Source organism: Bos taurus, chromosome 25 (genome assembly GCF_002263795.3).
Source record: "Bos taurus isolate L1 Dominette 01449 registration number 42190680 breed Hereford chromosome 25, ARS-UCD2.0, whole genome shotgun sequence".
NCBI classification, from domain to species: domain Eukaryota; kingdom Metazoa; phylum Chordata; class Mammalia; order Artiodactyla; family Bovidae; genus Bos; species Bos taurus.
In genome coordinates, this window is record NC_037352.1 from 41141201 (window position 1) to 41168774 (window position 27574).

General features: G+C 54.4%; 1 protein-coding gene across 7 annotated transcripts in view; it reads left to right on the forward strand.

Annotated features, from left to right (window-relative positions):
- MAD1L1 (mitotic arrest deficient 1 like 1) overlaps positions 1 to 27574 on the forward strand; it is a 237983-nt gene that overhangs the window by 156504 nt on the left and 53905 nt on the right. For all 7 annotated transcript variants that reach the window (NM_001102044.1, XM_024984866.2, XM_059881305.1 and 4 more), the window contains 2 exons: positions 4377 to 4465; positions 23167 to 23257. In NM_001102044.1, the coding sequence (NP_001095514.1) occupies positions 4377 to 4465; positions 23167 to 23257 (180 nt within the window). The remainder of the gene's footprint in view (positions 1 to 4376; positions 4466 to 23166; positions 23258 to 27574) is intronic.

The window sequence follows — 27574 nt, forward strand, 5'->3', positions numbered from 1 at the left end:
GAGTTCTGCCAAGAGAACGCACTGGTCATAGCAAACACCCTCTTCCAACAACACAAGAGAAGACTCTACACATGGACATCACCAGATGGTCAACACCGAAATCAGATTGATTATATTCTTTGCAGCCAAAGGTGGAGAAGCTCTATACAGTCAACAACAAAAAAAAGACCAGTTACTACCAACTTGTAAAAAACAAACAAACAAACGGCCACCTCTGTGGCCCCGCCAGCAAACAGGAAGAGACGGAAAGGCATGAGACTGAGTGTGAGCCCCAGGGAAATCCCGCTGCAGCTCCAGTGCCATCCACACTGCCCAGGCCGCCCGGGCACAGGGCAGGGAAGCTTGGGTCGTATGGACGCCAACTCCGCAGGGGCCTGCCTGTGCCGCGTGCGTCCACACATGTTGGGGTGGGACGTGCGCAGGGCTTCTCCAGGACAGGCTGCCGCTCCAATCCTGGGCTGTCAGCTCGCAGGACGTCTGCTCCGTATTTGCCAAAAACTCGCTTGAGTTTTGACAGTCAAGTCTTAAGATCCCTTAATAACATATGGGTAATTTCTCAGCACGAATGTATTCATTTCAAGCAAAAACCAACATGCTCGCTGTAAATAGGAAGATGCTAGATTAGTTCTACCGAAGCCACCAAGCGGTCAGCAGTGCCCGGTGTTAGAACCGTAGCCTGGTGATCTGGAGATTGCAATGGTCACTGTTGGACAGGAAGAGACGCAGGACTGGTGCTGGGGAGGAGCAGGGACATGGCCGGGGCGAGACGGTCGGCCAGCAGGCCTACCGTCTCGCCCACTTGAGACACCACGAGGCAGTGGGTGGCAGAGCCAACACACAGAAACTTGACGGAGCCTGTGTCTACAGATGACAAGTCAGACGATGAGGAAAACCCTCCCTCCTACTCCAGCAGCAGTAAGACATGGGCGGACGCAGGAGCTGAGGGTCCTGACGGACAAGCCGGCTCCGCCTTCGGCCGAGCCTGGGACATGCCCCAGGTTCCTGAGAACGGGCCGTTTGGGTTCTTTTTTTAAATTATGGGGTGGGAGGGGCAGGAGAGAGAGGGCCCAGGATTCTTGTCGACAGGACGTTGGAAGCTGACCTGGTTACAGACAGGACGGCTGGGCCCCGCCCTGAAGCCCAGCAGGACCTGTGGGGCCTTCCCCGCCTCTCGTCTGTGAAAGACCTTTGCCTCCCAGGCTGTCCCCCAGTTCCAAAGAGCAAGTGTAATCAGAAAAGCAAGAAAATGCAGAAACAGAGGGAAACAGTCAAGCAAGCCGGGACAGTAATGAGTTGGCTCTAGCACGAAGCGCAGGGCCTTCAGTTCCCCCTCGAGGCAGTGGATAACTTCCTGGCCCGTGCGCTTGCTTGTCTTGCAGATGCTGAGACGCCTGCCAGCTCGAAGGCGTTCACTAGGTCCTGGCCCCCTGCACGTCGGCCCAAGGCCAGGCCGATCCAGAAGGTTGATGGTATTGACGCCCAAAACACCTGCCAGTTACCTCCTCACAGCAGAGCAGAAGAATGCCCACAGGCCGCTCAGACACCCACAGCCCTCGCCGCGATCTTGTCTTTAAAAGCCCTCCCTGAAAGCTGCTGGGGGTTCGGGGCCTTGGGCTTGAGCAGCCCAAGCTCCTCGCCCGCCCTGGGCTGGGTACCCTGCAGTGAACACTCGGGTCACCGCAGCCTGTGAGCGACTGATTGCCTCGCGTTGTGCGGTGACGACGTCAGATGGGACTGCAGGTGGACTTGCAGCTCTGGGACTTGGCCTGCGCGGTCGGCTCATGCCCAGGGGACCGGCATGTCTGAGCCGCCAGACAGGAAGCAGGTCAGACGTTGGTTGGCAGGAGGGTGGCTGTCAGGGGCGGTTCCGGGAGCCGTGACGGTGAACTGGGCACTCTCTGTGTGCGGATCTGGAAATGCCTCCAAGTGTACCACTTGAAAAAAATTTAACGTACAGAACAAGGTTATAATACATACAGAATAACGTTTTTATGGAACGTCAGCCTTGTAACTGGTAAATGCGTGAGCCGAGCCTGGGGCTGCAGGCTGGGAGAGGAGCCAGGCAAGGCTGGAGGGAGGCTTCTCCACTTCACCGGTCTGAGTGCAATTCCTGAGGCTGCAAAGCGCCCGTGGGTTCCAGGATGAGGTGTGTAGTCCTCTGGCAGGGCCTGGCACCAGGGCTGTGGGTCTCCAGGAGAGACCACCACCGCTCCCTGCTGCCAGATCAGCCCCCGCCTGCATAGAACAGGGACCAACCCGGACCACCTGCCGGGCCCACGTTCCCCCAGGGAAGGCCCTTCCAGGTCCAGGGACGTTCGTGTCCGCTGGTCTGTTTGATCGTGACCATGAAGGTGGACACAGTGAGGAGGGGGTGCTCCTGGGTGACCACCACTGGCCACTAGGTAGGAGGGGGCGTGGATGGCATCAAAGAGGAGGGACTGGGCACTTGGGGGCGGCAGCACACAGGCAGCTTGGTTCCCAGGAGGAGCTTTGTCCAAGGCTCCGGCTTCTGAGCAGAGGTCTGGGGCTCTGGACACAGCGGACGCCGCTGCTCTTGAACACGGCCGGGTTCTGCTCTGCTCATGCCACCACGTGGCGCAGGCATCACTGGTGCCGGGTAGTGAATCTGGCCATCGCCCTGACGAAGGGGCCCTGCCAAGGGCACCTGCCACCTCTGGGGCGCGTGCAGCTAGCGTGGCGGGCGCTGGGCTGTGTCTTTCAGCGCCAGGAGAGGCGGAGGAGCTGGGTGTGGGCCTGCGTGTAACTCAGTTCTGCCGAGGCTGTTCTGGGAGCTGGTCCCCAGGGTGCTTGTGCTTGGTCTGCGCTCCGGCGGTCAGGCTCAGGTCTCCCAGGCCCGCTGGCCCATTTAGGGGCGGGGTCTCCTCCGGGGACCTGACGGCTGATTGGGGCGTCACACGACTGCGTGTCTGGGGCCCAGGAATCCCTCAAGTCAGGTCACCCAAGGAGGCGCTCACAGAACTGGCCTGGAGGGCTTGGTTCAAGAGGCAGTGCAGCAGGCGTCAGCCCGGCCACAGATCCTGCATTGAGGACACCGCCTCACTCCCAGCCGGGGCCTGCGGCTGGTGTGGACCCCACGAGGAGCCTTCCCGGCATCCCCTGTCCCCTCGGGGGCTCGGCGGGGAACTAAACGGGGTTAAGGTCCTCCCTGGGCGTCAGGACAGCCAGACCAGCAGGAGTCCCCGGGTCGGGCAGCGGGCCAAGAAGGGAGAATGCCGATGGCCGATGCAGGCCAGGAACAGCCTAGCTGGGTGACAGTGACCCACACACGGGGGACCGGGCTGGCTGGGGTCAGGGATGGCAGGCCCTGGGGGTGGGCTGCAGAACGGCCGGAGGCCAGTGTGGGGACACTGGTCCTGCGCCTGCGGCCGGCCGCCTGGCCTGGGGCGTCCTTCCGCCTGCTGTGTCCCATCGGGGCCCTCAGAGCCCAGGGCAGCTCTGGCTGAGCGTGCTATGGCTGGGGTCAGCCCCACCCCTGTCCCCCTCGGATCCGCGGCTGGGTCTCCGCCCTGCTCTTCTCCAGCCTCATCTTGCCCCCGCCCCCACCACTTGTTACAACAGCTCACTTCCTGGTTGCCTTCCGCACAGTCTGTGCAACTTGACATCCTGTTGAGGACGCTGACGTCCAAAATAAATAACAGATCAGGACTATCAGAACCGATCAGAGTGCTGCCGCGCTGGAATACGTTCTTTCCAGCTGCTGGGTCTCCTTGCCTCGGATTCTGACGTTTCCCCTCAGTGTGACTATGTCTCCCTCTGTAGCTGTTGTGGAGACAAGAACTAAAACGCTGAAGCTGTGTTTGCGGGAGGCCTGGCGGCAGACGGGAGCCCAGGGAGGAGGGTCTCCTCACCTGCCCCCACAGGGAAGTGGCTGTGCCCCCGGGCTCCTGGGGCCCATGGTCCAGGCTGACCTCTCACCTGTGTCTCCCGGGACCCTGGTCCAGGCTGACCTCTCACCCGTGTCTCCCGGCCTGTGGTCCAGGCTGACCTCTCGCCCGTGTCTCCTGGGCCCGTGGTCCAGGCTGACCTCTCGCCCGTGTCTCCTGGGCCCCTGGTCCAGGCTGACCTCTCGCCCGTGTCTCCCGGCCTGTGGTCCAGGCTGACCTCTCACCTGTGTCTCCCGGGACCCTGGTCCAGGCTGACCTCTCACCCGTGTCTCCCGGCCTGTGGTCCAGGCTGACCTCTCGCCCGTGTCTCCTGGGCCCCTGGTCCAGGCTGACCTCTCGCCCGTGTCTCCCGGCCTGTGGTCCAGGCTGACCTCTCACCTGGGTCTCCTGGGCTCCTGGTCCAGGCTGACCTCTTGCCTGTGTCTCCCGGCCTATGGTCCAGGCTGACCTCTTGCCCATGTCTCCTCACAGCTGGAGATGGAGCTGAAGATACTGAAGTCACAGGCGGCCCCGGCTGAGCAGAGCTTCCTATTCTCCAGGGAGGAGGTGAGCTCACTCAGGTGCGTCCTGCCCTCCTGCCCTGTGCCCACCCCCCCTCTGTCTGGCCCCCCTGTGCCCAGCTCCCCTGTGCCCAGCCCCCCTGTGCCCACCCTGCTGTGCTGTCTTCACAAGTCTCCCCTCTCCACCCCCACACCGGGTTGGCCGTTGCTCAGCAGCTTCCTCCTGCCCCGAGCCTGGCAGACAGCAGGGTGCCCCGCGTGGCACTTTCTGCAGGGACCTGACTCTGCTTCACCCGCGGGTGTGCACTCGTAATGACAGGAGGTGTCTCCTGCCTCCCCTGCCTCAGAGGAGGGCACAGCTACAGAGGGACGTGCACCCTCAGCCACCACCCACAACCCGGGCAGAAGCAGAACCCGCCCCCGCGGGCCTGGGCCTGGTGTGTGAACCACGGCGAGGGTGAGGCTGCCCCTGGACCCTGGTGCCCACTGGCTGAGGGCTCGGTCTGGAGGAGAGCCGTTATGGGAGCCCTGCGTTTGATCAAGGAGGCTTTTGCAGCCCCACGCCCCTCCCGACCAGGGCCGCTCCTTCAGGAGGAAGCCCACTCACCAGTCAGAGGCCTCCTCTGCCTGCCTGCAGACACCCCCGGGAGCACAGCTCCTGCAGCCATGTTTGGGTCCCGGGCCTGCTGCGCCCCTGCTGCCTAGCTGCAGGAACTGGGGGGCATCCCAGCCGGGGCTGTGCCCAGCTGCCACTCCTGCACTGATCCTGCGGCAGGCGGGAGGGGCGGCCTCCCCCCAGAGCAGAGCCTCTGGGCCCGGGGTCCTCGCCTGCCCCGCGCTGCCCTCTGGAGGACCAAGGGCCGTCTGCTGTCCAGGGTCCTGAAACGTCACGGCTGTGCTGCCGTGTGTCTGGTGCTGGACGGTCGGTGGCCTTTCGGTCTGGCATCTCACACTCTCCAGCTCTTGGAAAGTCCCTTCAATTATTCACTGGTCATTTTTCCTCTTCTGTTTTCTCTGGTTTCTTTCTGAAGCTGTTACTCAGATGTTGAACTTTCTGGATGCTTTCTGTTATAAAAACACTTTTGATCCTGTTTTCTATCATTGGGCTTTACTTTCTATAAAATGTTCTCAAGTTATCAGCCCATTCATTCTTTATTTCTGGTGTTATACTCTTAATTTCTTGAGGGTTTTTTTTTTTTGGTAGCATTGTTCTTTGAGTGTTCCCTCATGTAAAATGTGTTCACTAGCTCTTTGATGTCATAATGGGACTTTCTGAAGTTTCCTTCAGTCCATACCCCCTTCTGTTTACGCTGCTTTCTCTGTCAGCATGGTGGCTGGGGGGAAGGCCTCCTGCTGATGCTGTGCCTGCGGTCCTGGCAGTCCTGGTGGTCTGCTCACAAGGAGGGGGCACTGACCCCTCCCGGTCCCGCCTGGGCCCGATGGACTCTGCTGGTGGCTTCACTAGATCTACCGTGGCTGTTTCACGGGGAAGCCTCATGTCTTCGGGGAAGAGCACTGTCTGGAGGTGGGCTGCCAGCTTCTGGGTGCAGAGCCGGGGCAGGACCAGGGTTTGGCGTTCATGGACACGGCCCTTCAGTGCCCCGCCAGCCGGGGCAGCTTGGCCCTCCACCTGGTGTCCCTCTGCTCCGAGACCTGCTCTCTTCTCTCTCAAGAAAATAAATCTCTGGTCTTCAGCAGGGGGTGAGGTCTTGCCGCTTGGTGCTTGGTGTATCCAGGATGCAGTAGAGCCCACCCTACCTGGAGTTGGGACAAGACGACCATCGACAGACACCGGCACCACAGCGACTCAGGCGGGGAACTGCCTGATGAGGGTTTTACAGCAGCGGCATAGGAACGCTTCTGCAAACAGTTACGCATCCTCTTTAAACAAATGATAAATTTCAATAAAGAAAAATCGTCGTTTTTTTTTTTTTTAAAGAACCAAATGTAAATTATACACCTGAAAAATACAATAACCAAAATACAAAACTCACCAGGTAATAACACCCCACAGTAGACTGCCAGGCCAGTAGAAACCCCTCAGCAGAGCAGCTGGGAGACAGACTGAGCGCAAACAGGAGCAGAGCCTCAGGGACCCGTGGTCAGCAGACAGAGGGGCACCTCGCTTAGCTGGGGTCCCAGAGGGGAGAAGGGTGTTGAGGCTGAGAAGACACCCTAAGAAGTAATGACTGGCAGTTTCCCAAATCTGGTGAAGGGCATGAAACTACAGGTTTAAGAAGCTCAATGGACCCCTTACATCCTCAAACCCAAGAAACCCGCACCGTGACATGTGCTGATCAACCTCCTGAAGATTAATCACGAAGGAAAAGTCTTGAAAGGAGCTGGAGAGAAACACTATTATCTGTGGGGACATGGATCTGAGCGGCAGCGGGTTTTTCATCTGAAAATGCAGAAGCCAGAGGAAGTGCACAACATTTTTCAAGTTCTGAGAGAAAAGAACTGTCAGCCAGCAAAAACATCCTACAGGGATGAAAGAAAAATCAAGACACCCTCCGCCGAAGCAAAGCTCAGAGAATTTGTCACCAGCAGACCTGCCCTTAATGAACGTCAGAGGAAGCTCCCGGACAGGAGGGGCACAGTGAAAGGGAAAAGCCTGGAAATTCGACAGGGAAAGGACAGTGGCACGGGCGAAAACGGGGAGAAGCCGCGGGGTAGCAGGCTGTCCTTGTGGTTCTGTGAGATCGTCCCCGAGGTGGAAGCCTGGAGCGTCCCGCGATGCTGGTGCTCGGCACACGCGTGGCAGCCTCGAGCCCACCTGATCCGACAGTGGGCAGTGGGTCTCAGCACTGGGAAGCCGCATCATGCATGCTCGTCTCCATGCTTCCAGCAACAGTAAAAAACACACACAACGCCGTGTATCCAAAACGCTGCAGAACGAGATTCTAGAAAGTGGCCAAGGAACCCACAGGAAGGCGAAAGAAGGGAGACACAGGGAACAGGGAGCGTAAGTGAAGCGGCAGGTGTGGCCATCGGGAGGTCGAGCTACATTTAATGTGAGCGACGTAAATGCACTCATTAGGAGGCAGATGGGCAGCGTGGATACACACACACAACCCGGTTACATCTTATCTGCAGGACTCACTTCAGCCGTGACAACACGGGTAGGTAGAGAGTAAAAGAACAAGAAATGGTATGCGGGGCACGCATGAGTGTTTTTAAAATAGGTGTGGCTTATGCCGATGGAACAATGTCAGGTAAAGTATGGCGGACCGAAAGGGACCCTGTGTGAGGCTCTGTCTGCACAGAAGCATGACTTCCAACTCACGGAACCAAGTGATGGCCTGGGACGAGGTGTGGGCAGATCCGCCTGTGCGGTCGGGGCCCGGCACAGTGCCCCCAGGAGCAGCAGGGCTGGCCTGAAAGGCGGCAGAGACGCGGAAGGACTGAGCAGGGCCCGAGCAACGTCCGCAGGAGGCACGGTGGGTGGACCGCGCCCGGCTCGCGGAACAGCACGTCCTGGAGTCAGCTTCGCCCCCATGTGTGCTGTGTCCAGAGGGAGCTCGATCCGGAAGTCAGTGCCAGGGGAACCCAGGGGAGTCTCCTGGCATTTGGAGATTAAACACTCTGTTAAACAGCCCTTGTGTGAAAGAGGACGTCTCAAAGGAGAGACAGACAGCCAAGTGATGGTGAAAACAGACCTGTGAGTCTGTGGCTCGGGCAGTAGGAGAGCAGGCAGACGCCTAGTTTATAATCCAGTCTCCAGACCTTGGAAAAAGAAGGGCATAGGGAGCCCACAGCAAGCAGAAAGGAGGAACTCGTAAAGAGCAAATATAATGAAAGGAGAAAAACAGAAAATTACTGAGGCAAAAAGCCAGTTCTTGGAAAGTTAATGAACCTCCAGCAAAGGTGACGAGTGTAAAGGAGGCGGCGCAGAGCATCGGGACCTGGAAGCACGGGGGGGCCTCTGCAGCCCGCAGCCTCTGGAGGACATGGGGATGTTACGAGCAATTTATGCTCACAGCATCGTCAACTTGGGCACGACCGACCACTTCCTCAACATCCAGGGACTCACACACCCCATCCAAGACGAGCTGGGTGATCTGTATCACCTGTGTGTGCGCACACTCAGCCATACCTGACGCTCTGCGGCCCCAAGGACTGCAGCCCTCCAGGCTCCTCTGTCCGTGGGATCTTTCAGAGAAGGATACTGGAGTGGGTTGCCATTTCCTCCTCCAGGGGATCTTCCCGACCCAGGGATTGAACTCTCGTCTCCTGTGTCGGCAGGCGGATTCTTTACCACTGAGCCACCTGGGAAGCCCACCTGCACTGTCCTGCAAACCTTGAAAACTGGAACTCACGATCACAGTGCTTCCCCCAAAGGATGTTGCCAGGTCTGTGGGTTGTCTCTGGAGAACTGTAAACGCCGAGAGGATAAGTATCATCAGCTTTACACAGTCTGTTTAAACAGTGGAGGAGGAGGTGGCCCAGCTTGTGGGGCCTCTCCAGAGGGGCGTTGGTCAGCTCGTGGCGGTGGTGGCCGCGGGTGTGTGCATGCGTGGCGGTACCCGTGGGGCCTGTGCTCCTTGTTACCATTGACAGAGGCTCCGTGAAGAGGGCGTGGGCCTCCTCCTAAGTTTGTGCGGGTTCCTGTAATTCTTTACTGAGGAGTGGGGGAAAGAGAGAGGCTCCAAGCTGCTTTCAGAGGTGACTCCCCGTGATGCCGTTGCCGAGACCTTCTGGGCTGTTAGTGGTGGGAGCTTCCTGGCCTTTCCACGGCTGGCCCAGGGCTCGGCTCTTTTGTGTCATTTACCATGTGCTTCTGTGGTTTTCTGGACGCTGTCATTTCTGTCTTCGTTTTTGCAGAAGTAGGCCTCACGAGAAGTCAGGAAGGCCTGTGCTCTCGCCTTAAAGGAATTTTGAGAGAGGTTGCACTTAAGTGTAAATGTAGAAGCCACCATCTTCAACTGAAGTCTGGCGATTTTTCTGTTCATAAGCGTTTTATGCACAGTGACCCCGCACCATGTAAACCCTGTCTCTCCACTTTGTCCTGCGACACTTTCCTGCGTTTCTGCAGCCTTCATGTAAACACTAACGCTTAGTTTGTCTCATACTACAGTTGACTGTTCCCCTTTTGGAACTTGAGTTATTTCATGTTTTCAGCTGCTGAGAACAAGCTGTGATGACTATCTCTGCATGAACCATTGTCTGTGTTTTTACACACACACACGCGTGTTTTCTGGGTCCCAGAAATCCGATGGTACTTGCATGTAGGATTCCGATGCGTTACGGTTTTGAAACCAAGACACACACCCCCCCCAACGCCCCCATCAGCAGCTCTCGTAATCATTGCACCAAAACCACTGACGTGCACCCCGTGCTTTCTGTGGGTCAGGCTCTGCACCCCAAGCTTTCCCTTCAGTGCTAGCCCTGAGGGATTTTAAATGCCCGTGTCATCAAGGCGTACTCCACATACGACAGGCTGTGTCCCTTGTAATGCCCAGTGTCGTGGGCACCAAGGGTGGGGCTGTGGGACTTGTCCCCCAGAGAGCAGATCTCGGACAGCGTGTTATCTTTGGTGAAGCTTAAAACAATGATTGGACTTCCCTGGTTGCTTAGTGGTGAAGAGCCCTCCAGACAATGCAGGAGACACGGGTCCGATCCCTGAGTTGGGAACATCCCCTGGAGAAGGAAATGGCAACCCACTCCAGTATCTTGCCTGGAAAAATCCCACAGACAGAGGAGCCTGGTGGGCTACAGTCCATGGAGTCGTAGAGTCGGACATGACTGAGCAGCACGCATGAAAACAATGAATAAAGTGAAAGCTAGTCTGCGGGCAGGAATCCCTCAGCAGAAATGGAGTGGCCATCATGGTCAACAAAAGAGTCCGAAATGCAGTACTTGGATGCAGTCTCAAAAACGACAGAATGATCTCTGTTCATTTCCAAGGCAAACCATTCAATATCACAGTAATCCAAGTCTATGCCCCCACCAGTAACGCTGAAGAAGCTGAAATTGAACGGTTCTATGAAGACCTACAAGACCTTTTAGAACTAACACCCAAAAAAGATGTCCTTTTCATTATAGGGGACTAGAATGCAAAAGTAGGAAGTCAAGAAACACCGGGAGTAACAGGCAAATTTGGCCTTGGAATACGGAATGAAACAGGGCAAAGACTAATAGAGTTTTGCCAAGAAAATGAACTGGTCATAGCAAACACCCTCTTCCAACAACACAAGAGAAGACTCTACACATGGACATCATCAGATGGTCAACACCGAAATCAGATTGATTATATTCTTTGCAGCCAAAGATGGAGAAGCTCTATATAGTCAACAAAAACGAGACCAGGAGCTGACTGTGGCTCAGACCATGAACTCCTTATTGCTAAATTCAGACTTAAATTGAATAAAGTAGGGAAAACCACTAGACCATTCAGGTATGACCTAAATCAAATCCCTTATGATTATACAGTAGAAGTGAGAAATAGATTTAAGGGCCTAGATCTGAGATAGAGTGCCTGATGAACTATGGAATGAGGTTCGTGACATTGTACAGGAGACAGGGATCAAGACCATTCCCATTGAAAAGAAATGCAAAAAAGCAAAATGGCTGTCTGGGGAGGCCTTACAAATAGCTATGAAAAGAAGAGAAGCAAAAGGCAAAGGAGAAAAGGAAAGATATAAACATCTGAATGCAGAGTTCCAAAGAATAGCAAGAAGAGATAAGAAAGCCTTCTTCAGTGATCAGTGCAAAGAAATAGAGGAAAACAACAGAATGGGAAAGACTAGGGATCTCTTCAAGAAAATCAGAGATACCAAAGGAACATTTCATGCAGAGATGAGCTCGATAAATGACAGAAATGGTATGGACCTAACAGAAGCAGAAGATATTAAGAAGAGATGGCAAGAATACACAGAAGAACTGTACAAAAAGATCTTCACGACCCAGATAATCACGATGGTGTGATCACTGACCTAGAGCCAGACATCCTGGAATGTGAAACCAAGTGGGCCTTAGAAAGCATCACTACGAACAAAGCTAGTGGAGGTGATGGAATTCCAGTTGAGCTATTCCAAATCCTGAAAGATGATGCTGTGCAAGTGCTGCACTCAATATGCCAGCAAATTTGGAAAACTCAGCAGTGGCCACAGGACTGGAAAAGGTCAGTTTTCATTCCAATCCCAAAGAAAGGCAATGCCAAAGAATGCTCAAATTACCGCACAATTGCACTCATCTCACACGCTAGTAAAGTAATGCTCAAAAATTCTCCAAGCCAGGCTTCAGCAATATGTGAACCGTGAACTTCCTGATGCTCAAGCTGGTTTTAGAAAAGGCAGAGGAACCAGAGATCAAATTGCCAACATCTGCTGGATCATGGAAAAAGCAAGAGAGTTCCAGAAAAACATCTCTTTCTGCTTTATTGACTATGCCAAAGCCTTTGACTGTGTGGATCACAATAAACTGTGGAAAATTCTGAAAGAGATGGGAATACCAGACCACCTGATCTGCCTCTTGAGAAATTTGTATGCAAGTCAGGAAGCAACAGTTAGAACTGGACATGAAACAATAGACTGGTTCCAAATAGGAAAAGGAGTTGTCAAGGCTGTATATTGTCACCCTGTTTATTTAACTTCTATGCAGAGTACATCATGAGAAATGCTGGACTGGAAGAAGCACAAGCTGGAATCAAGATTGCCGGGAGAAATATCAATAACCTCAGATATGCAGATGACACCACCCTTATGGCAGAAAGTGAAGAGGAACTCAAAAGCCTCTTGATGAAAGTAAAAGTGGAGAGTGAATAAATTTGCTTAAAGCTCAACATTCAGAAAACGAAGATCATGGCATCTGGTCCCACCACTTCATGGGAAATAGATGGGGAAACAGTGGAAACAGTGTCAGACTTTATTTTGGGGGGCTCCAAAATCACTGCAGATGGTGACTGCAGCCATGAAATTAAAAGACGCTTACTCCTTGGCCGGAAAGTTATGACCAACCTAGATAGCAGAGACATTACTTTGCCAACAAAGGTTCGTCTAGTCAAGGCTATGGTTTTTCCTGTGGTCATGTATGATGTGAGAGTTGGACTGTGAAGAAGGCTGAGCACCAAAGAATTGATGCTTTTGAACTGTGGTGTTGGAGAAGACTCTTGAGAGTCCCTTGGACTACAAGGAGATCCAACCAGTCCATTCTGAAGGAGATCAGCCCTGGGATTTCTTTGGAAGGAATGATGCTGAAGCTGAAACTCCAGTACTTCGGCCACCTCATGCGAAGAGTTGATTCATTGGAAAAGACCCTGATGCTGGGAGGGATTGGGGGCAGGAGGAGAAGGGGACGACAGAGGATGAGATGGCTGGATGGCATCACTGACTCATGGACGTGAGTCTGAGTGAACTCCGGGAGTTGGTGATGGACAGGGAGGCCTGGCTTGCTGCGATTCATGGGGTCGCAAAGAGTCGGACACAACTGAGCAACTGATCTGATCTGATCTGAGTCTGCTTTTGCTTATCACCATGTTCCTTCAGATCTGAAGAATGTCAGTAATCAAATACTCCTCTTCCACCCACCCACCCCCATCAGACACCACAGTCACACTTGACAGATAAGTGCCCCTGCTTGTAATCACCATCATGATAAGCTACAGAATATATACTAGGAGACTTGCTGTCTTTTCGCTGTTGTGGTTCAGTTGCTTAGTCGTGTCCGACTCTGCAACCCATGAACTGCAGCACGCCAGGCTTCCCTGTCCTTCACTGTCTCCTGGAGTTTGCTCAGACTCCTGTCCGTCGAGTCGGTGATGCCATTCAGCCATCTCATCCTCTGTCTCCCCCTTCTCCTCCTGCCCTAAATCTTTCCCAGCATCAGAATCTTTTCCAGTGAGTCGGCTCTTCCCATCAGGTGGCCAAAGTGTTGGAGCTTCAATTTCAGCATCAGTCTTTCCAACGAGTATTGGAAAAAGACAAATTGTCTTTTTCTTGGTGTACAGTCCCAGGCATTTCAATTACTTGCCCCTTGATTGGAGCACAGACTGGTGCGGTCACTTCAAAGCCCCCTCCTGCTGCCAGCTTATGTCGCCCCGCACAGCCTGCTGCAGCCTCTGATCTGTCCTCTTCCCCATGGTTCCCTTTCTTTCTCAGTAATGTCCTATAAATGCAGTCCTACAATTTTACTCTCTTGAGCCCAGCATCTTTCACTTAGCGTAAGTGAAGTTCCTCCACGGTGTTGTCACCATGAAGCCCCTTATTTTCTGGTTACTGTAGCTTTCTACCAAGTTTGGAAATCAGGAAGTACAAGTTTTCCCAAGTTGTTCTTTTCCAAGGTTGTTTCAACTCCTCTGACGTCTTAACCACGTTAAGTCTTCGTATCCATGAACATGGAATATCTCCCCATCTATTTAGTTTTTCTGTAGTTTCTTTCAGCAGTGTTTTGCAGTTTTCACTATACGAATCTTTTACGTCCCTGGGTAAATTAAAACCTCAGTAGTTTGTTCTCTTTGATGCTCTTGTAAATGGACTGATTTTGTTAAATTCCTTTTTTACAGATTTTTCATTGCTGTTGTTCAGAAATATGGCTGATTTTTATCTATATTGAAACATATTAGTCACTTCAGCCAAAGATTTGTTGATTTTGTTGATCTTTTCAAATAACCAGCTTTTGGTTTTGTTGATTTTCTTACTGTTTTCCTGTTTTCTGTGTCATTTATCTCTGTTCTAGTCTGTATTATTTTCTTCCTTCTAGCTTTGAGTTCAATTTGCTCTTCCGTTTCTAGTTTTTAAGATGTGTAGTCATGTTATTGATTTGAGATCCTCCTCTTCCCTGGTGGCTCAGACAGTGAAGAATCTGCCTGCAATATGGGAGACCTGGGTTCAATCCCAGGATCGGGAAGATCCCCCGGAGAAGGGAACGGGTACCCACTCGAGTATTCCGGCCTGGAGAACCCTGTGGACAGAGGAGCCTGGCCTGCAGTCCATGGGGCTGCAAAGAGCAGGACACGACTGAGTGGCTTCTTTTCACATGTGGGGTTTAAGGCCGTAAACTCCCCGGGAGCCCGGCTGTCACTGCTGTCTTGTGTTTCCATTTTATTTTCTCCTTTCTTCTCTGATCTGTTGCTTAAGTCTGTTGTTTGGTTTTCACATATTTGTTTTCCAGTTTTTGTTCTATTATTGGGCTTTACTTTCATCTCATTGAGTTAATTCCATTAGATCAATAGATTTAGCTTACTGAGACTTGTTTTGCAGCCTGACATGTGGTCTTTTCTGGAGAATGCCCACAGGCACTTGGCCGGAACGTGTCCTCTGCTGCGGGTCTGAGTCACGGGTTCCCAAGCGCTCTGCTTCCTGCCGTAGTTGCTCCTTTTTATAACTGGGTAGCAGTCCACTGATGGAAACCACAACTTAAACAAATGCGTCCCTTCACTTCTGAGGGATGTCTGTGTTGTTTCCAGCTCGGGGCAGTTATGACCGGAACTGCTGTAAACATTTGTGTGCAGGTTGTATAGGAGCAATGGTTTCCATTTCTCTAGGGTGGATAGGAGAAGGCGATGGCACCCCACTCCAGTGTTCTTGCCTGGAGAATCCCAGGGACAGGGGAGCCTGGTGGGCTTCCATCTGTGGGGTCGCACAGAGTCGGACACGACTGACCTGACTTAGCAGCAGCAGCAGCAGCAGGGTAGATACCCCAGAGTGGAGTTTCTAAGTAATGTGTTCAGTGTGTGTTTGGCTTTGGAAAATAGTTTGATGGTTGTTTAAACAGAGCTGTGTGAGAGTTTGGGTTCTTCTGTGTCAGCGCTTGGTACTGTCAGCATCCTTATTTTACTTAGCCCTTCTGCTGGGTGTGTAACACTGCACACCACGGCTGTCTCACCGTGGCTTTTACGTGTATTGCCCACGTGACTGATGATGTTGAATGTATTTTCATTAGCTGCAACCTGCTTAACCTTTTTGGTGAGACATCTGTTTAAATATTTAGTTTTCTTGTTGCTGTTGTTTTTTTTGACTTACTGTTGAATTTTGCAATTTCTTTATTTATAGTGGATATGTTTGCCAAATATGTGATTTGCAAATATTTTCTTTTAGTCTGTAGCCTGTTTTTTGAGTCTGAAAACTCCTTGCTTAGCCTTGCGTATCAAAGATGCTCTCCTGTGTTTATTTCTTAAAATCTTATGATTCCACATTTTATATTTAAGCTTCTGACCCATGTTCAGTTGAAGTCTGTGTAAGACATGAGGTTTAGGTGAAGACTTATTTTTGCCTAAAGATGTTTAATTGCTTGCAGACAATCTATGGCAAAGGCTGTCCTTCCTTCACTGAATTGCTTTTATGCGTTTGTCACAAGTCAGTTGGGCGTATCTCTCTCTTTCCTGGACTCTCTGCTTCGCTGCATTGATCCCAGGGTTTATCTCATCAGCACTGTCTTGATTACTCGTGGCCTTGGGGTAAGTTAAAATCTGGCAGAGTGACTCGTCTGATTTCATGCTTCTTCAAAGTTGTTTTAGCTGTTCTAGTTCCTTTGACTTTCTGTATAAATTTTAAAGTTGGTTTGTCTAGATCTACCCTCCCCCCAAAAAAAAATCCTGCTGGGTTTTATTGGCCTTGTGTTAAGTCTGGGTGTCATTGGGGAAGAATTGACACTCTTGCCGTGTTGGGTCTCCCATTCCATGAACGCAGTATCTGTTTATTTACATCTTTGCTTTTTTTTCGTCAGCATTTTGTCTTTTCATTATACAGATTCTGCGCGTTTTATTAGATTTATGCCTAAGTGTGTCTTTTTACATCAGTCGTAAGTCTTGTTTTACTTTGCCTTCCTGTTGTGTGCTATGACTGTACAGAAGCGGTGGATTCTTGAGTTGCTCGTCTCACATCCTGTGCCTTACCACATTCACTTTTCAGTTCCGTGAGGGTTTTGGTGTTTATTTTTGGTTGATTCCTTGGGGTCTTACTACGCAGATTCTGCTGTCTATAAATTATCTGAGCTTCCTTGGTGGCTCAGAAGAATCTGCCTGCAGTGCGGGAGACCCAGGTTCTATCCCTGGGTAGAGAAGATCCCCTGGGGAAGGGAAGGGCTACTCACTCCAGTGTTCTTGCCTGGAGAATTCCCTGGACAGAGGAGCCTGGCGGGCCACAGTCCGTGGGGCCACAAAAGAGTCAGACGTGACTGAGCAACTTTCATAAACTGCCTGTACCGGTTTTGTATCTTCTCTGAGTGGTGCGCCTGTGGTGCAGACGTTCAGGCTGGTGTTGCGGTGTCTGCCTCGCTCCTGGTCTTGGGGGCGCTCCTGGTCTTCTGCCGTCGAGAGCGGCGTTCGCTGTAGGTCTTTGTAGGTGTATCAGGATGTAGGTGTCCCCTCCATTCTTGTTCAGTCTTTTATTCTTGGTTTGTCATGAATAGATGTGGAACTTTGTCAAATCCTTTCTTTTTCCACAGATTGATACCTTTGTGTTTTTTCTTCTTTGAACTGCCAATATGGTAGATTATACTGATTTATTTTTCAATTGAGCCAGCCTGACATCACAAGATACGTCTCCTTGGCTGTCACTGTCCTTTCACATTGCTGGACACAGCTTGCCCGGTTTTGCTGATGGTTGCCGGGGAGACCTGACAGGCGAGGCGGATCCGGACTCGAGGGCTCCCTGGACCTGCTTGAGCATCTGCCCCGGAACCAAAGTCTGCTGTCCACTGTTTACTATATTATGCCTTTCACCAGCTCCTCTGACACTAACAGGGGGCTCTCCCCGACCACCTTTCTCTGAAGGAAATCAACTTAGGGCTCTAGTTAATATGTCTCCTGGGCATGAAAGGAGTATTTCAGTTCTAACCCCTCTGTTGGCATTCTAGCTTGCTTGGCAGGTTTATCTGTCCTCTTGCAACTATCACACGTGATTGTTCACAGCACCCCAATCACGACCTTCGAGCGGTGAAAAACTTTTATTAGAATAATACTGCATTGTTGAGCCAGTGCTTGCTTATCCATCGTGTGCCTGGGAGTACATTCGTTGATGTAGTTGGAATGTAAAAGAAACAAGTAATAGCCTTGGCATTAGCAACATTAGACCTTTGAGTTAATAAGTTCTTTCTTTGTTGTAACCCACTACACTTTTGCTCCATAAGAATGTAACTTTATTTAGTACTTTCTGCATGACTCAGCGTTTTTCACTTCTGGAAATGTGTAACTCAGGGTATAAAAGCTCCTTTTGAAAATAAAGCTGCAGACCCACTTCACCTAAGCTTGGTCTCCCCATGTCATCTCTCTCGCCGACGCCGTTCATCCTGAGGGTATCCCTGGACTCTGCTGAGGCTGGACCCTGGCAGATGGTGTTTCCGGTCGTGAGGGACACGGGTGTGTGGGTTTTGTTTATTTTCTGTCCTCATCCATTTCTTTTCAAGCGTAATGCTGGCCTCCTGTGCCAAGCTGGGAATTATCCCTTCTCTTTTCTGGATGAGATTGTGTAGAATTAGCATTATTTCTTCATTAAATGTTTGTACCCTGTAAAACCATGTAGGCCTGGATATTTCAGTTGTGGAAGGGTTCTGAAGGCTGGGCTGTGGGTTTCGTGTGGGCGATGTGGCTGGGCCATGGGCAGTTGTCCGTGTGGACGCCCCCGTGGCTCCTCTGTGTGTCTGCAGGGCCCGAGGTGGGCTGCCCTCTTCCTGGTGCTGCTGCCTGGCCTCTTCCGCTGGAGCCTCACGATTTAATTGGTCTTTCCAGAGGAACAGTGGCAGATTTCTTTCATTTTTCTCATTGATTTCTGTGCTTTATTAGTTCCTTCTGTCTTCTTGAGTTGGGTGTACTTTTCCCTTTTTTTTTAGTTTCTTAAGGTGGGAGCTTAGATTGTTGATGTGAAGTTCTTCTTGTTTTCTAATATAAGTGTTTAAGGCTACAGATTTCTCCCTAAGCACTGCTTCAGCTGCACCCCACACTTGACCCCGCACCTGAGGTCTGTCGTGTTCTCATTTTCATTCAGTCACGTGCTTTCTGTTTCATTTGTCATCTTCCTTAAACTGTGTCATTGTGATGTGCTGTCACGTTTCCCAGCGTGGATACTCCCCTCTTGTCTTTCTGTTTTTGTTGTTCAGTCACTAAGTTGTGTCCAACTCTTCTGCAACCCCATGGACTGTAGTCACCAGACTCCTCTGTCCATGGGATTTCCCAGGCAAGAATACTGGAACAGGTTGCCATTTCCTTCTCCAGGGGATCTTCCCAGCCCAAGGATTGAACCCATGTCTCCTGCATTGGCGGGTAGATTCTTTACTACTGAACCACTAGGGAAGGCCTTCTGTTATGGATACCTGGTTTAAATTCCATTATAGTCTGTGAGTTAGTTTGTATAGTTTTCATTTTTTAATTTGCTAGTGTTTATTGATGCCCCAGGAATACGCTCTGTCTTGGAGAACGTCCTGTCTGTGCTTGAGTTGCGTGATGTCAGGTCGAACGTTGTGTGAAGCCCCAGCAGACTGCAGGCCCTTGCTCAGTGTCTGTCCGCAGGCTTGACTCCTTGGCAAGGATCTCTGACATCTCCAAACACACTTGTGGATCCGTCTGTTTTTCCTTCCAGTTCTTTCATTTTCCGCTTCACGTCTGTTGAAGCTCTGCCTTTAGGAGTATGTTCATTTAAGGTTACTGTGTCTTCTTGGTGAATAAACTGTTTTACATTTTTGAAATGCCTCTTTTTTGGGCAGCCACTGTCTAGATATCTCCTCTGAAGCCTCTTTTGTCCATTCTTCCCTCCTTGCCCCTTTCTTCTCTTTGTCCAGCTGGTGGAGGTGATTTGGGATGACTGTTTGTTTCTAGGAGGGTTGCGCGGGTAGTGCCGAGGAGGCCGCACAGCTCCTCTCTGCCCCTCCTTATCAGCTCCTCCGTTTCTCGGTTTTGTTTTCCGCCACTTTGCAGGGCTAGCAGGCGGCCCGTTGCACAGCTGCAGCCCGCGTTTGTCTGGCGTATGCCTGATGAGCTGATGGGCTGGCTTTGGGGAAGATGCCTGAGTTTGGGGCGTCAGGTCAGGGGTGACACGCTGTCAACAGTTCCGGCTTCACTTTCAATATAAACAGGAGGAAGCAGGAAGCTTACTTTGAACACTGTGCTCGTTGGTCCCCGGGACTCCACAGTCCCGCCTTCCTAAGCGCTCAGCCACGCCCCCGTGAGCTCATGACGTCATCTTCTGCCCTCCAGCACCGCCCCCCCAGCATGGCCACCACCCAGTCTCTGCTGCTTTGTTGGTGGCGTGTAACTGGCGGCTGCCCTTTCGTCCATTTGATCCTCTCTCTCTACATTTTTAAAAAAATATTTAAAAAAAATATTCATTGATCTATTTGGCCATGCCAGGTCTTAGCTGTGGCATGTGGGGTCTTTAGTTGGGACACGTGGGGTCTAGTTCCTTGACCACGGATTGAACCTGGTCCCCCTGCAGTGGGAGCACAGAGTCCTAGCCACTGCACCACCAGGGGCGGCCCTCGCTCTGCCTTTTAACTGGGGGTGTTTAGACCCTTTACACTTAATGTGATTGTTGTGTGCTCAGGTTTGATCTTGTTTTCTCTTCTGTTTGTCCTGTCTCCTCTTCCTCCCATTTTCCTGTATTTCTGACTCCTCTGAACTACTTGTACATTTTGTATGATACCCTCTTATTTCCTTTCTCGGCCTATTAGTTGTAACTTTTTCTTTAGTGGTTGCCTAGGTTTTTAACACACCCCCTTCACTCATCCCCGTCTAGCTCCCAGTGACAGATGCCTCCTCACACGCTGTGTACTGGTGCAGCTGCCGGCACCCGTCACGCAGCCCTCGCGCTCTGGCTGTCATACGTTTTATCTGCACTTAGGTCTTAAAACCCTACCATGTTCTTATTGGTTTTGTTTAACCTGTTTTTAAAATAGTAATTTAGATACTTTTTCAGTATTTCAATAGCATGAAGCCATGTTTGCGCCTGCGTGGTTAAGACCCCCGTCGCTGCTCCGGCCCCGTGTGGGTCCTCTCCCCTCTGGACTCGTTCCCCTCCACCTGGAGGCTTTCCCGTCACGTCCCCGTAGGGCAGCCCGCCTGGATAAGCCCTCTGCTTCTGTGTGTCTGAGAACATCTTTATTTTGCTTTCTCTTTTTGAAAGATATTTTCACTGGGAATAGAATGCTAGGTTGACATTTTTCATTTCTTCCAGTGTTTGATAGATTTTTCTCCTCTTTCTCACTCGCGTTTCTCTGCCGAGAAATCTGCCGTGCGTCTCCGTGGGCGGCGTTTCCTCCCTGTGGCTGCTTGCAGGGTCTCCTCATCAGCACTGGTTTAAGCGCACATGTCGTTCCATGCACTGGGCTCTTTTCCTGTCTTTCTCATGCTCGGGTCTGTGCGGCTTCTTGAGTCTGTGTCTTTATACTTGGATCACACGTGGACCCTCCTCCAGTATTTTTCTGCCCCTGCCACCCGCAGGGACTCCAGTTACCCATAAATCCTGCTTCATGAAGCTGCCCCATCGCTCACGCTGCTTTCCCTGGTTTTAAAGATTGATTTTCCTCTCTGTCTGCCACCCTGGTAGTTTTTATCACCCTGTCTTCAAGTGCACGAAACTTTTGTCCTGCAGAGTCTCATCCATCATGAATCCCATCCAGTGTTCTTCATCTCGGACGCTGCGGCTCCCACCCAATGGAACGTGCCTTTACTCCCAGAGCTTTTAATAACTTTTCATGTCCAGGGACGCTGATTTAATGCCTGTGCGGTTCTTGGCTGTGCTCCTCATTGTGGGTCGTGTCTTCCTGGTTCTTTCAATGCCTGGTAACCTTTGACCGGGCAGCAGGCCGTGTGTGTCGGCTTGCTGGGTTCTGAGCGCTTCTGTGTCCCTATAAATCTTGGTGCTTTGTTCAGAGGTGCAGTTAGGCTTCTTGGAAAGAGTTTGGTCCCTTCCAGTCTCGCTTTTGTTGATTTGTGAGGCCATTCTGGAGCAGTTCTCTCTGAAGAAAATAACCCTCCCACTCCCGAGTCGACCTTCCTGAATTACCCACAGAGCATGAGTCCTCCATTCCAGCTGGTGGGAGAGGCTCCATCCCTCGCCCCGTGTCAGCGCTGGGCTCTGCTTCCTGGGTGCTTTTTTATTTTTCATTTTATTTATTTATTTTTGGCCATGCTGGGTATCACCACTGCACACCGGCTCTCCTCTAGTTGTGACGAGCGGGGTTTCTCTGTTGTCACACACACGTCATTGCCCGTCATTGCCGAGGCCTCTCCCACGTGGGGCACGGGCTCTGTGGAGCAGGGGCTCAGTAGCTGCCGCACGCGGGCCCTGGAGCACAGGCTGGGAGCTGTGGCCGCACGGGCTTCTGTGCTCCCCCACCTGTGGGATCCTCCCAGATCAGGGATTGAACCCACGTCTCCTGCATTGGCAGACGGCGTCTTCACCACTGAGCCAACAGGGAAGCCCCCAGGCACTTGTTTATTTTAAACTATATCAGTATCAGTTCATTTCAGTCGCTCAGCCGTGTCCGACTCTCTGTGACCCCATGAATCACAGCACGCCAGGCCTCCCTGTCCATCACCAACTCCCGGAGTTCACTCAGACTCACATCCATCGAGTCGGTGATGCCATCCAGCCATCTCATCCTCTGTCGTCCCCTTCTCCTCCTGCCCCCAATCCCTCCCAGCATCAGGGTCTTTTCCAATGAATCAACTCTTCGCATGAGGTGGCCAAAGGACTGGAGTTTCAGCTTCAGCATCATTCCTTCCAAAGAAATCCCAGGGCTGATCTCCTTCAGAATGGACTGGTTGGATCTCCTTGCAGTCCAAGGGACTCTCAAGAGTCTTCTCCAACACCACAGTTCAAAAGCATATCAGTATAGTTCCTATAAAAAATGAAGACAAAAATAGCTGCCTTCTTGCAACAAGTGGCAGCCTACCTGTATACCTGCCTCCGCCCCGGGCTTGCTTGGCCTCTGGGCCTTTGGGGCGAGAGGGCCCGCGTCTGCACCCTGTCCTGGTGGTCCCCAGCCCCAGCCGCATCCACAGCCCACGTTGTGTGTCTTTTCTGTCTTTTCATCGAGTTTGGTCCTTTTCTTGATTCTTGAGTCCTTGCCAGGGTGCAGTCCCACGTGTAGGGGGGACCAGTGGGCACAGGACAGTCTGTCCCCACCTGACCCCCATTGGTCTCACTGCCGCTGTGGAGTCGCGGTCAGCGGATCACCCCCTACCTGCCCCCCAACCCGCCCCTCTGGAGTTGTGGTCAGCGGAGCCCCCCCCCAACCTGTGCCCCCTGCCCCTTGAAGTCGCAGTCAGTGAAGCCCCCCAACCTGCCCCTCTGGAGTTGTGGTCAGCGGAGCCCCCTCCACACGCCTGCATCTGCTGCCTGCTCCCCCCGCCCCTCTGGAGTCACGGTCAGCAGAGCCCCCCCCGTTACTTTCCCCGCCCCTCTGGAGTCATGGTCAGCGGAGCCCCCCGCCCCACCTGCCCCCCCCCCCCCCCCTCTGGAGTCTTGGTCAGCGGAGCCCCCACCAACTGCGCCCCCTGCCCCTTGGAGTTGCGGTCAGCGGAGCCCCCTCCAACTGCGCCCCCTGCCCCTTGGAGTCGCGGTCAGCGGAGCCCCCCCCACCTGCCCCCACCCCCGCCTGACCCCCCACCCCTCTGAAGTCACAGTCAGCAGAGCCCCCCCGCCCCTCATAGATGCCATGCTGCACTCCTCCACCCCCTGCTTGTGTGTTTTCACAGCTTTTCCTTGCTGTGGCAGCTCTGTGTCATATTTTCACAAGGGCCTATTTAACCGTCTCGTGACCCTTCCTGTTCCCTGCCCAGAGGCCATGCTGCAGTGGCCTCCCGTCACGGTCTGCTCTCCTTGCAGGTTGAAGGTTGAGGAGCTGGAAGCCGAGCGGAGTCGCCTAGAGGAGGAGAAGAAGACGCTGGAGGCGCAGCTGGAGCGGCTCACACTGCAGGTGAGTTCATCTGAGGCTCGCCCGCCCTCCTGTGAGGCTACTGCGCCATAGCTGTCCACTTCCCGGTGGACGGGCCAGACGCCCTCGCTGGCTGAGAGCGCGGGTCCCGAGCCCGTGGCGGGCACCCCCTGCCTCAGGCCGCGCTGTCGCCCCCCCAGCCCTCCAGCCCCGTGTGCTTCGTTGATTCACAGCCTGTTTTCCCGACCGCTGGCTGCAGAGCCCCTGCGGCGCCCGTGGCGGGCATGTGGGCGTGCTCCCCGGGGAGGAGAGGCCCAGCAGAGGGTCCCGTGGTCTGGGGTCTGTCTCCGGTGGGTCCTGCCGCCCTGCAGCTGTGAGGTCCGTAGCTGCTTACACTGTTGCAGTGTTCCTTTGTTTTTCATTTTTATCCTCCTGTCTAAATTGTTCTCAGGCAGGAAACCTGCAGGTCTGTGATTACCCAGATTCTGGACAGGCCATTGATTTTTGTCTTGACACCTATTAGAGGCAAATCAAATCTCTTTTTTATTCCTGATTCCTGGAGACGGGAGAAGTGACATCCTTGATAGAGCGCGGTGCCGGGAGCCGTGGCTGGACGGTGTTCCGCTCCGGACCTGTCATCTTGCTCGGTTTTAATTGGGCCGCAGTCCTGACGCGGGGCGGCTGCTGGCAGGTGAATCCCCGGCCGCCCGTCAGCGGCCGCGTTGGGTTGAGCGCGCCCGAGGTTACGGCTGACAGCTCCCGGGCCTCAGGACGGGGCTCAGCCAGTCCTGCTGAAGCCGACAGTCATGAGGCACCGCCGCGGCCCTGCTGCGGGTACTGGGGGTCAGACTAGGTCAGAGGGGCAGTGAGCACTGTCAGTCAGTGGGTGTGGGGGATGGGGTCCCGGGTGGGGTCTGCGATGTCGACCACGTCCAGCCTCCTGGGCCCCAGGCGGACCCAGTGTGGGTTGGGGCATCCGCGTCTGCAGACCTCAGCTGGAGCCCTCCTCCTTAGCTGGGTGGTCTCAGGCGTGTCATGCTTTGCCATCTGAGCCCCCAGCACGTCCTTTATAAAATGGGGGACAATGAGCCCCCGTGGGGGATAACAGGAGCAGTTAACAAGGGCTCAGGGGCCATGTGTGGGCACACCATTGTGAGGGCAGAGACCTTGGTCCCTGGGCCGTGGAGGCCGCAGGAGAGGCAGGCGCCCTGCAGGTGGCCGGGTTGGCCCCAGGCTTGGTCTGCGTGACCGCAGAGCTGCGGACCCGAGTCCGGGGCAGAGTGGGGGACGCGGGCTGGGGGCGACTCGGCACACAGCCCCTGGCGTGTGTCTGTCTGCGGCTCTGCGGCCTGCTCCTGATGCAGCCCCCCTCCTCTCTCCCCTGGAAGAGTCTTCAAGGCAGGCCGCTTCAAGGAAGATTGATTAAAATCAGCTGCAGTTTGACTTAATTGGGAACATATGCTCGGAGAGGGAGTCGACTAGTTAGAACTTCTTGTAATTAGTTCACAGCTGGTTGGTGAGGCACGCGCTCCAGTTACTGCTCAGAGCCGAGTGCACGCCTGCCTGTCTGCCCACTGGTGCCCGCTTGGTGCCCAGTGGGGCTAGGCAACGCTGCGGAGCAGGCTCCTAGCCACTCCCGTGCTGTGTGGCCTGTCCCGGTCTTCTAGGGTCGTCAGCTCTTCCCACCGCGTCTGGGGTGACCTGTGTGTGTCCCTAAAGTAGGCAACCATCAGGGAGACAAGCCCTGCTTAGCGATGGTGGAACTGAGGCCCCCAGAGCCAGACATGACTGGCCGTTGTGTGAAGGTGGGATGTTCTGATACAGGCTGCTCTCGAGCAGGCCACCTGAAAGTCTGGGCCTGAAGCTGCAGGGTCCTCTGGGAACCAGACTCTGCAGGTCGCACTCCCACTGCCCTGCCCCCCGCTCCCCGCCCACCTGGCCGTTCCCAGCGGTCCTGGTGGGGCGGGGCACCGCCTGGCACCCCAGCTCCCTCCTGCCCTTGGGCGCCCCTCTCCACGGTGGTGGCACTCCCACTGCCCTGCCCCCCGCTCCCCGCCCACCTGGCCGTTCCCAGCGGTCCTGGTGGGGCGGGGCACCGCCTGGCACCCCAGCTCCCTCCTGCCCTTGGGTGCCCCTCTCCACAGTGGTGGGCCCTGGGCCTGCTGCTGGCTCTGCCCCTCCGTGGTGGTGGCCCTGGTCCCGGTCTGCTCGCCAGGACGTGCGGCTGACCCCACCTCCTGCCAGCTGTGGTGGACATGGTGACCCCCAGCCAGGAGTACTGCCTCACAAGCTCACTGCTCTGCAGACTGCATCACCTCGACCGACGGTGCCCTGGGCGTCCACATCGTGGGCCACGTCCAGGGCTGTCGGGGCAGCAAGCTGCCTGGCGCTCTGGAGAGCAGCCCGAGGGCCAGACGCACGGCAGCTCTGGGCCTGGTGGCCACTGGTCCCCCAGCAGGGCCCCTTCCAGTGAGGAGCAAGCTTCGTGCGGGCGGGTGGGAGGCCTCGGGCCCTCTGGCTCCCCTGGGTCCCGGGAGCGGAGCCAGTGTGCTGACGCAGCCCTGCTGGTTCCCCGACGTTATAGACGTGGTCAGGCATACAGCACAGTTGCAAGAGTTTTGCCATGAGCAGCCCGTGTCCCCCTGCTGGGGACGCTCCCCTGCGGCCGCCGTGACGCACCTGTCCGCCCCTTCCTTCCGTTAGTCCTGTCTCTTTTCTTGACGCATTTTAAAGCAAATTGCAAACATCTGTACCTCTAAATGCCTCAGCACGCGCGTAATTAGGCAGAATTCATCTTTGGGGTTTGAGCCCCCGTCCCACCGTCGCTCAGAGTGGGCGGGAGAAGCCCCTCAAGCTGGAGCGTCCCCTCACGTCCCCGCCCTGCCTGCTTCCGGTTTGGGAGGGGTGGGTTGTGCTCAGGAAGGGGCTCGACTGCAGCCCGGTGACATTTACACTGACTGTATCTTTTTTGGAAATGGAGTGGGTAGAAAATTGCCGGGTTCCCTGTGAGCGGAGAAACTGCCCGGCTCCCGCCCTGTTTAATCATAGCGGCCCCCGGCCTGGCCTCCTCCTGCTCCAGGATACAGAGGCTGGGGCGGGGGGGCTGGGGTGGGCTTGCAGCCTTCACTGCTCTTCACGCCTCGCTGCCCCCAGCCACCGCCCACTCTCCACGCAGCAGACCCGAGCCCTGCTGGCCCCTCGCCTGCAGGTTCTGCCTGCTGCCCACCCCCGGGCTCAGTCCTTGGATGAGAGGTCCCTCCCCCCCAGTTCTCACCAGCCCTCACTGGCCAGGGAGCCCTGCACCTACAGCAGGTCCAGGCTCTGCTTCTCGCAGCCTGTCTCGCCCTTGGGTCCTCCTGCTGCTGACCGGGGCCTTGAGCACGTCCTGTCCCGGACTAGACAGGTTATTTCCTGATGGCCTGCTGCCGTGCTTCTGGAATGTCCTCTGGGCGTTGCTCCCTGGCAGGGGCAGGACCCTGCAGACCATGGGGCCTGGTGCCTGGAGGGGTGAGCCCCCGAGGCTGTTCCGGGCAGGGTCGGCTGCATCCCTAGTGGCCCAGCTCACCCCCTACCCCCAGCCCTGCAGGCTGATTTTGCTCTGCACATCTGGTTCCTCGGTGCCGGCCAGGTGATCAGAGCACAGGGCTGGGTGTGGACTGGCGATGGTGGGGCTGTGGCTCTGCGCACGCCAGCCCCTCCACCAGCTGTGACGCTGGCGCCTTCCTGGCTGCACCCGGGAGCACCGCTGGCCTGACCCTGGGCCTGCTCTCACTCAACACTCACGGGCACTGAGGCGGGTGTGCCGTTCCCCCGAGTGGAGGCAGCTTGGCATGCAGAAGCCGCCTGTCTGCTGCATGGCGGGAGGTGACACTATCACGCCCCCAGCCCCAAGCCGGCTCTACTGCCCCAGCGGAGGTCCAGACCTCCCTGGCCAGCAGCCCCTGTCTGCTCTGAAAGCCTAGGTCATCTGTGTGAGGACCGCAGGGCTGGCCGCATCCTGCCCACCCCACCTCTGTCCTGGCCAAGCCAGAGCTCTGTGGTGTTAAGACCAGGCTGCCCTCCAGCCAGCTGCCCTCCCCTGCCTGCAGGGCCATGACCAGCTGTCTGCCGTGGGCCCTGCCTGCCTGTGGTGGGGGGTACCGGGTGGGCAGCTCAGGCATCACGCCTCCTCTGGGCACTGAGCTGAGTGCGGTGACCTGGCCTGACTCCAGGCAGTGTTTCTGGGGCACAGGAACTCCAGGGCACATGTGGTGATGCAGGCAGGGCTCCCCGGAGGTGGGCTCCAGAGGACGCACGTCCAGGTGTGAGCTCCTGATCCGCAGACCAGGGCCCTGGGCAGACGCTTCCCTCCCCAAGTCC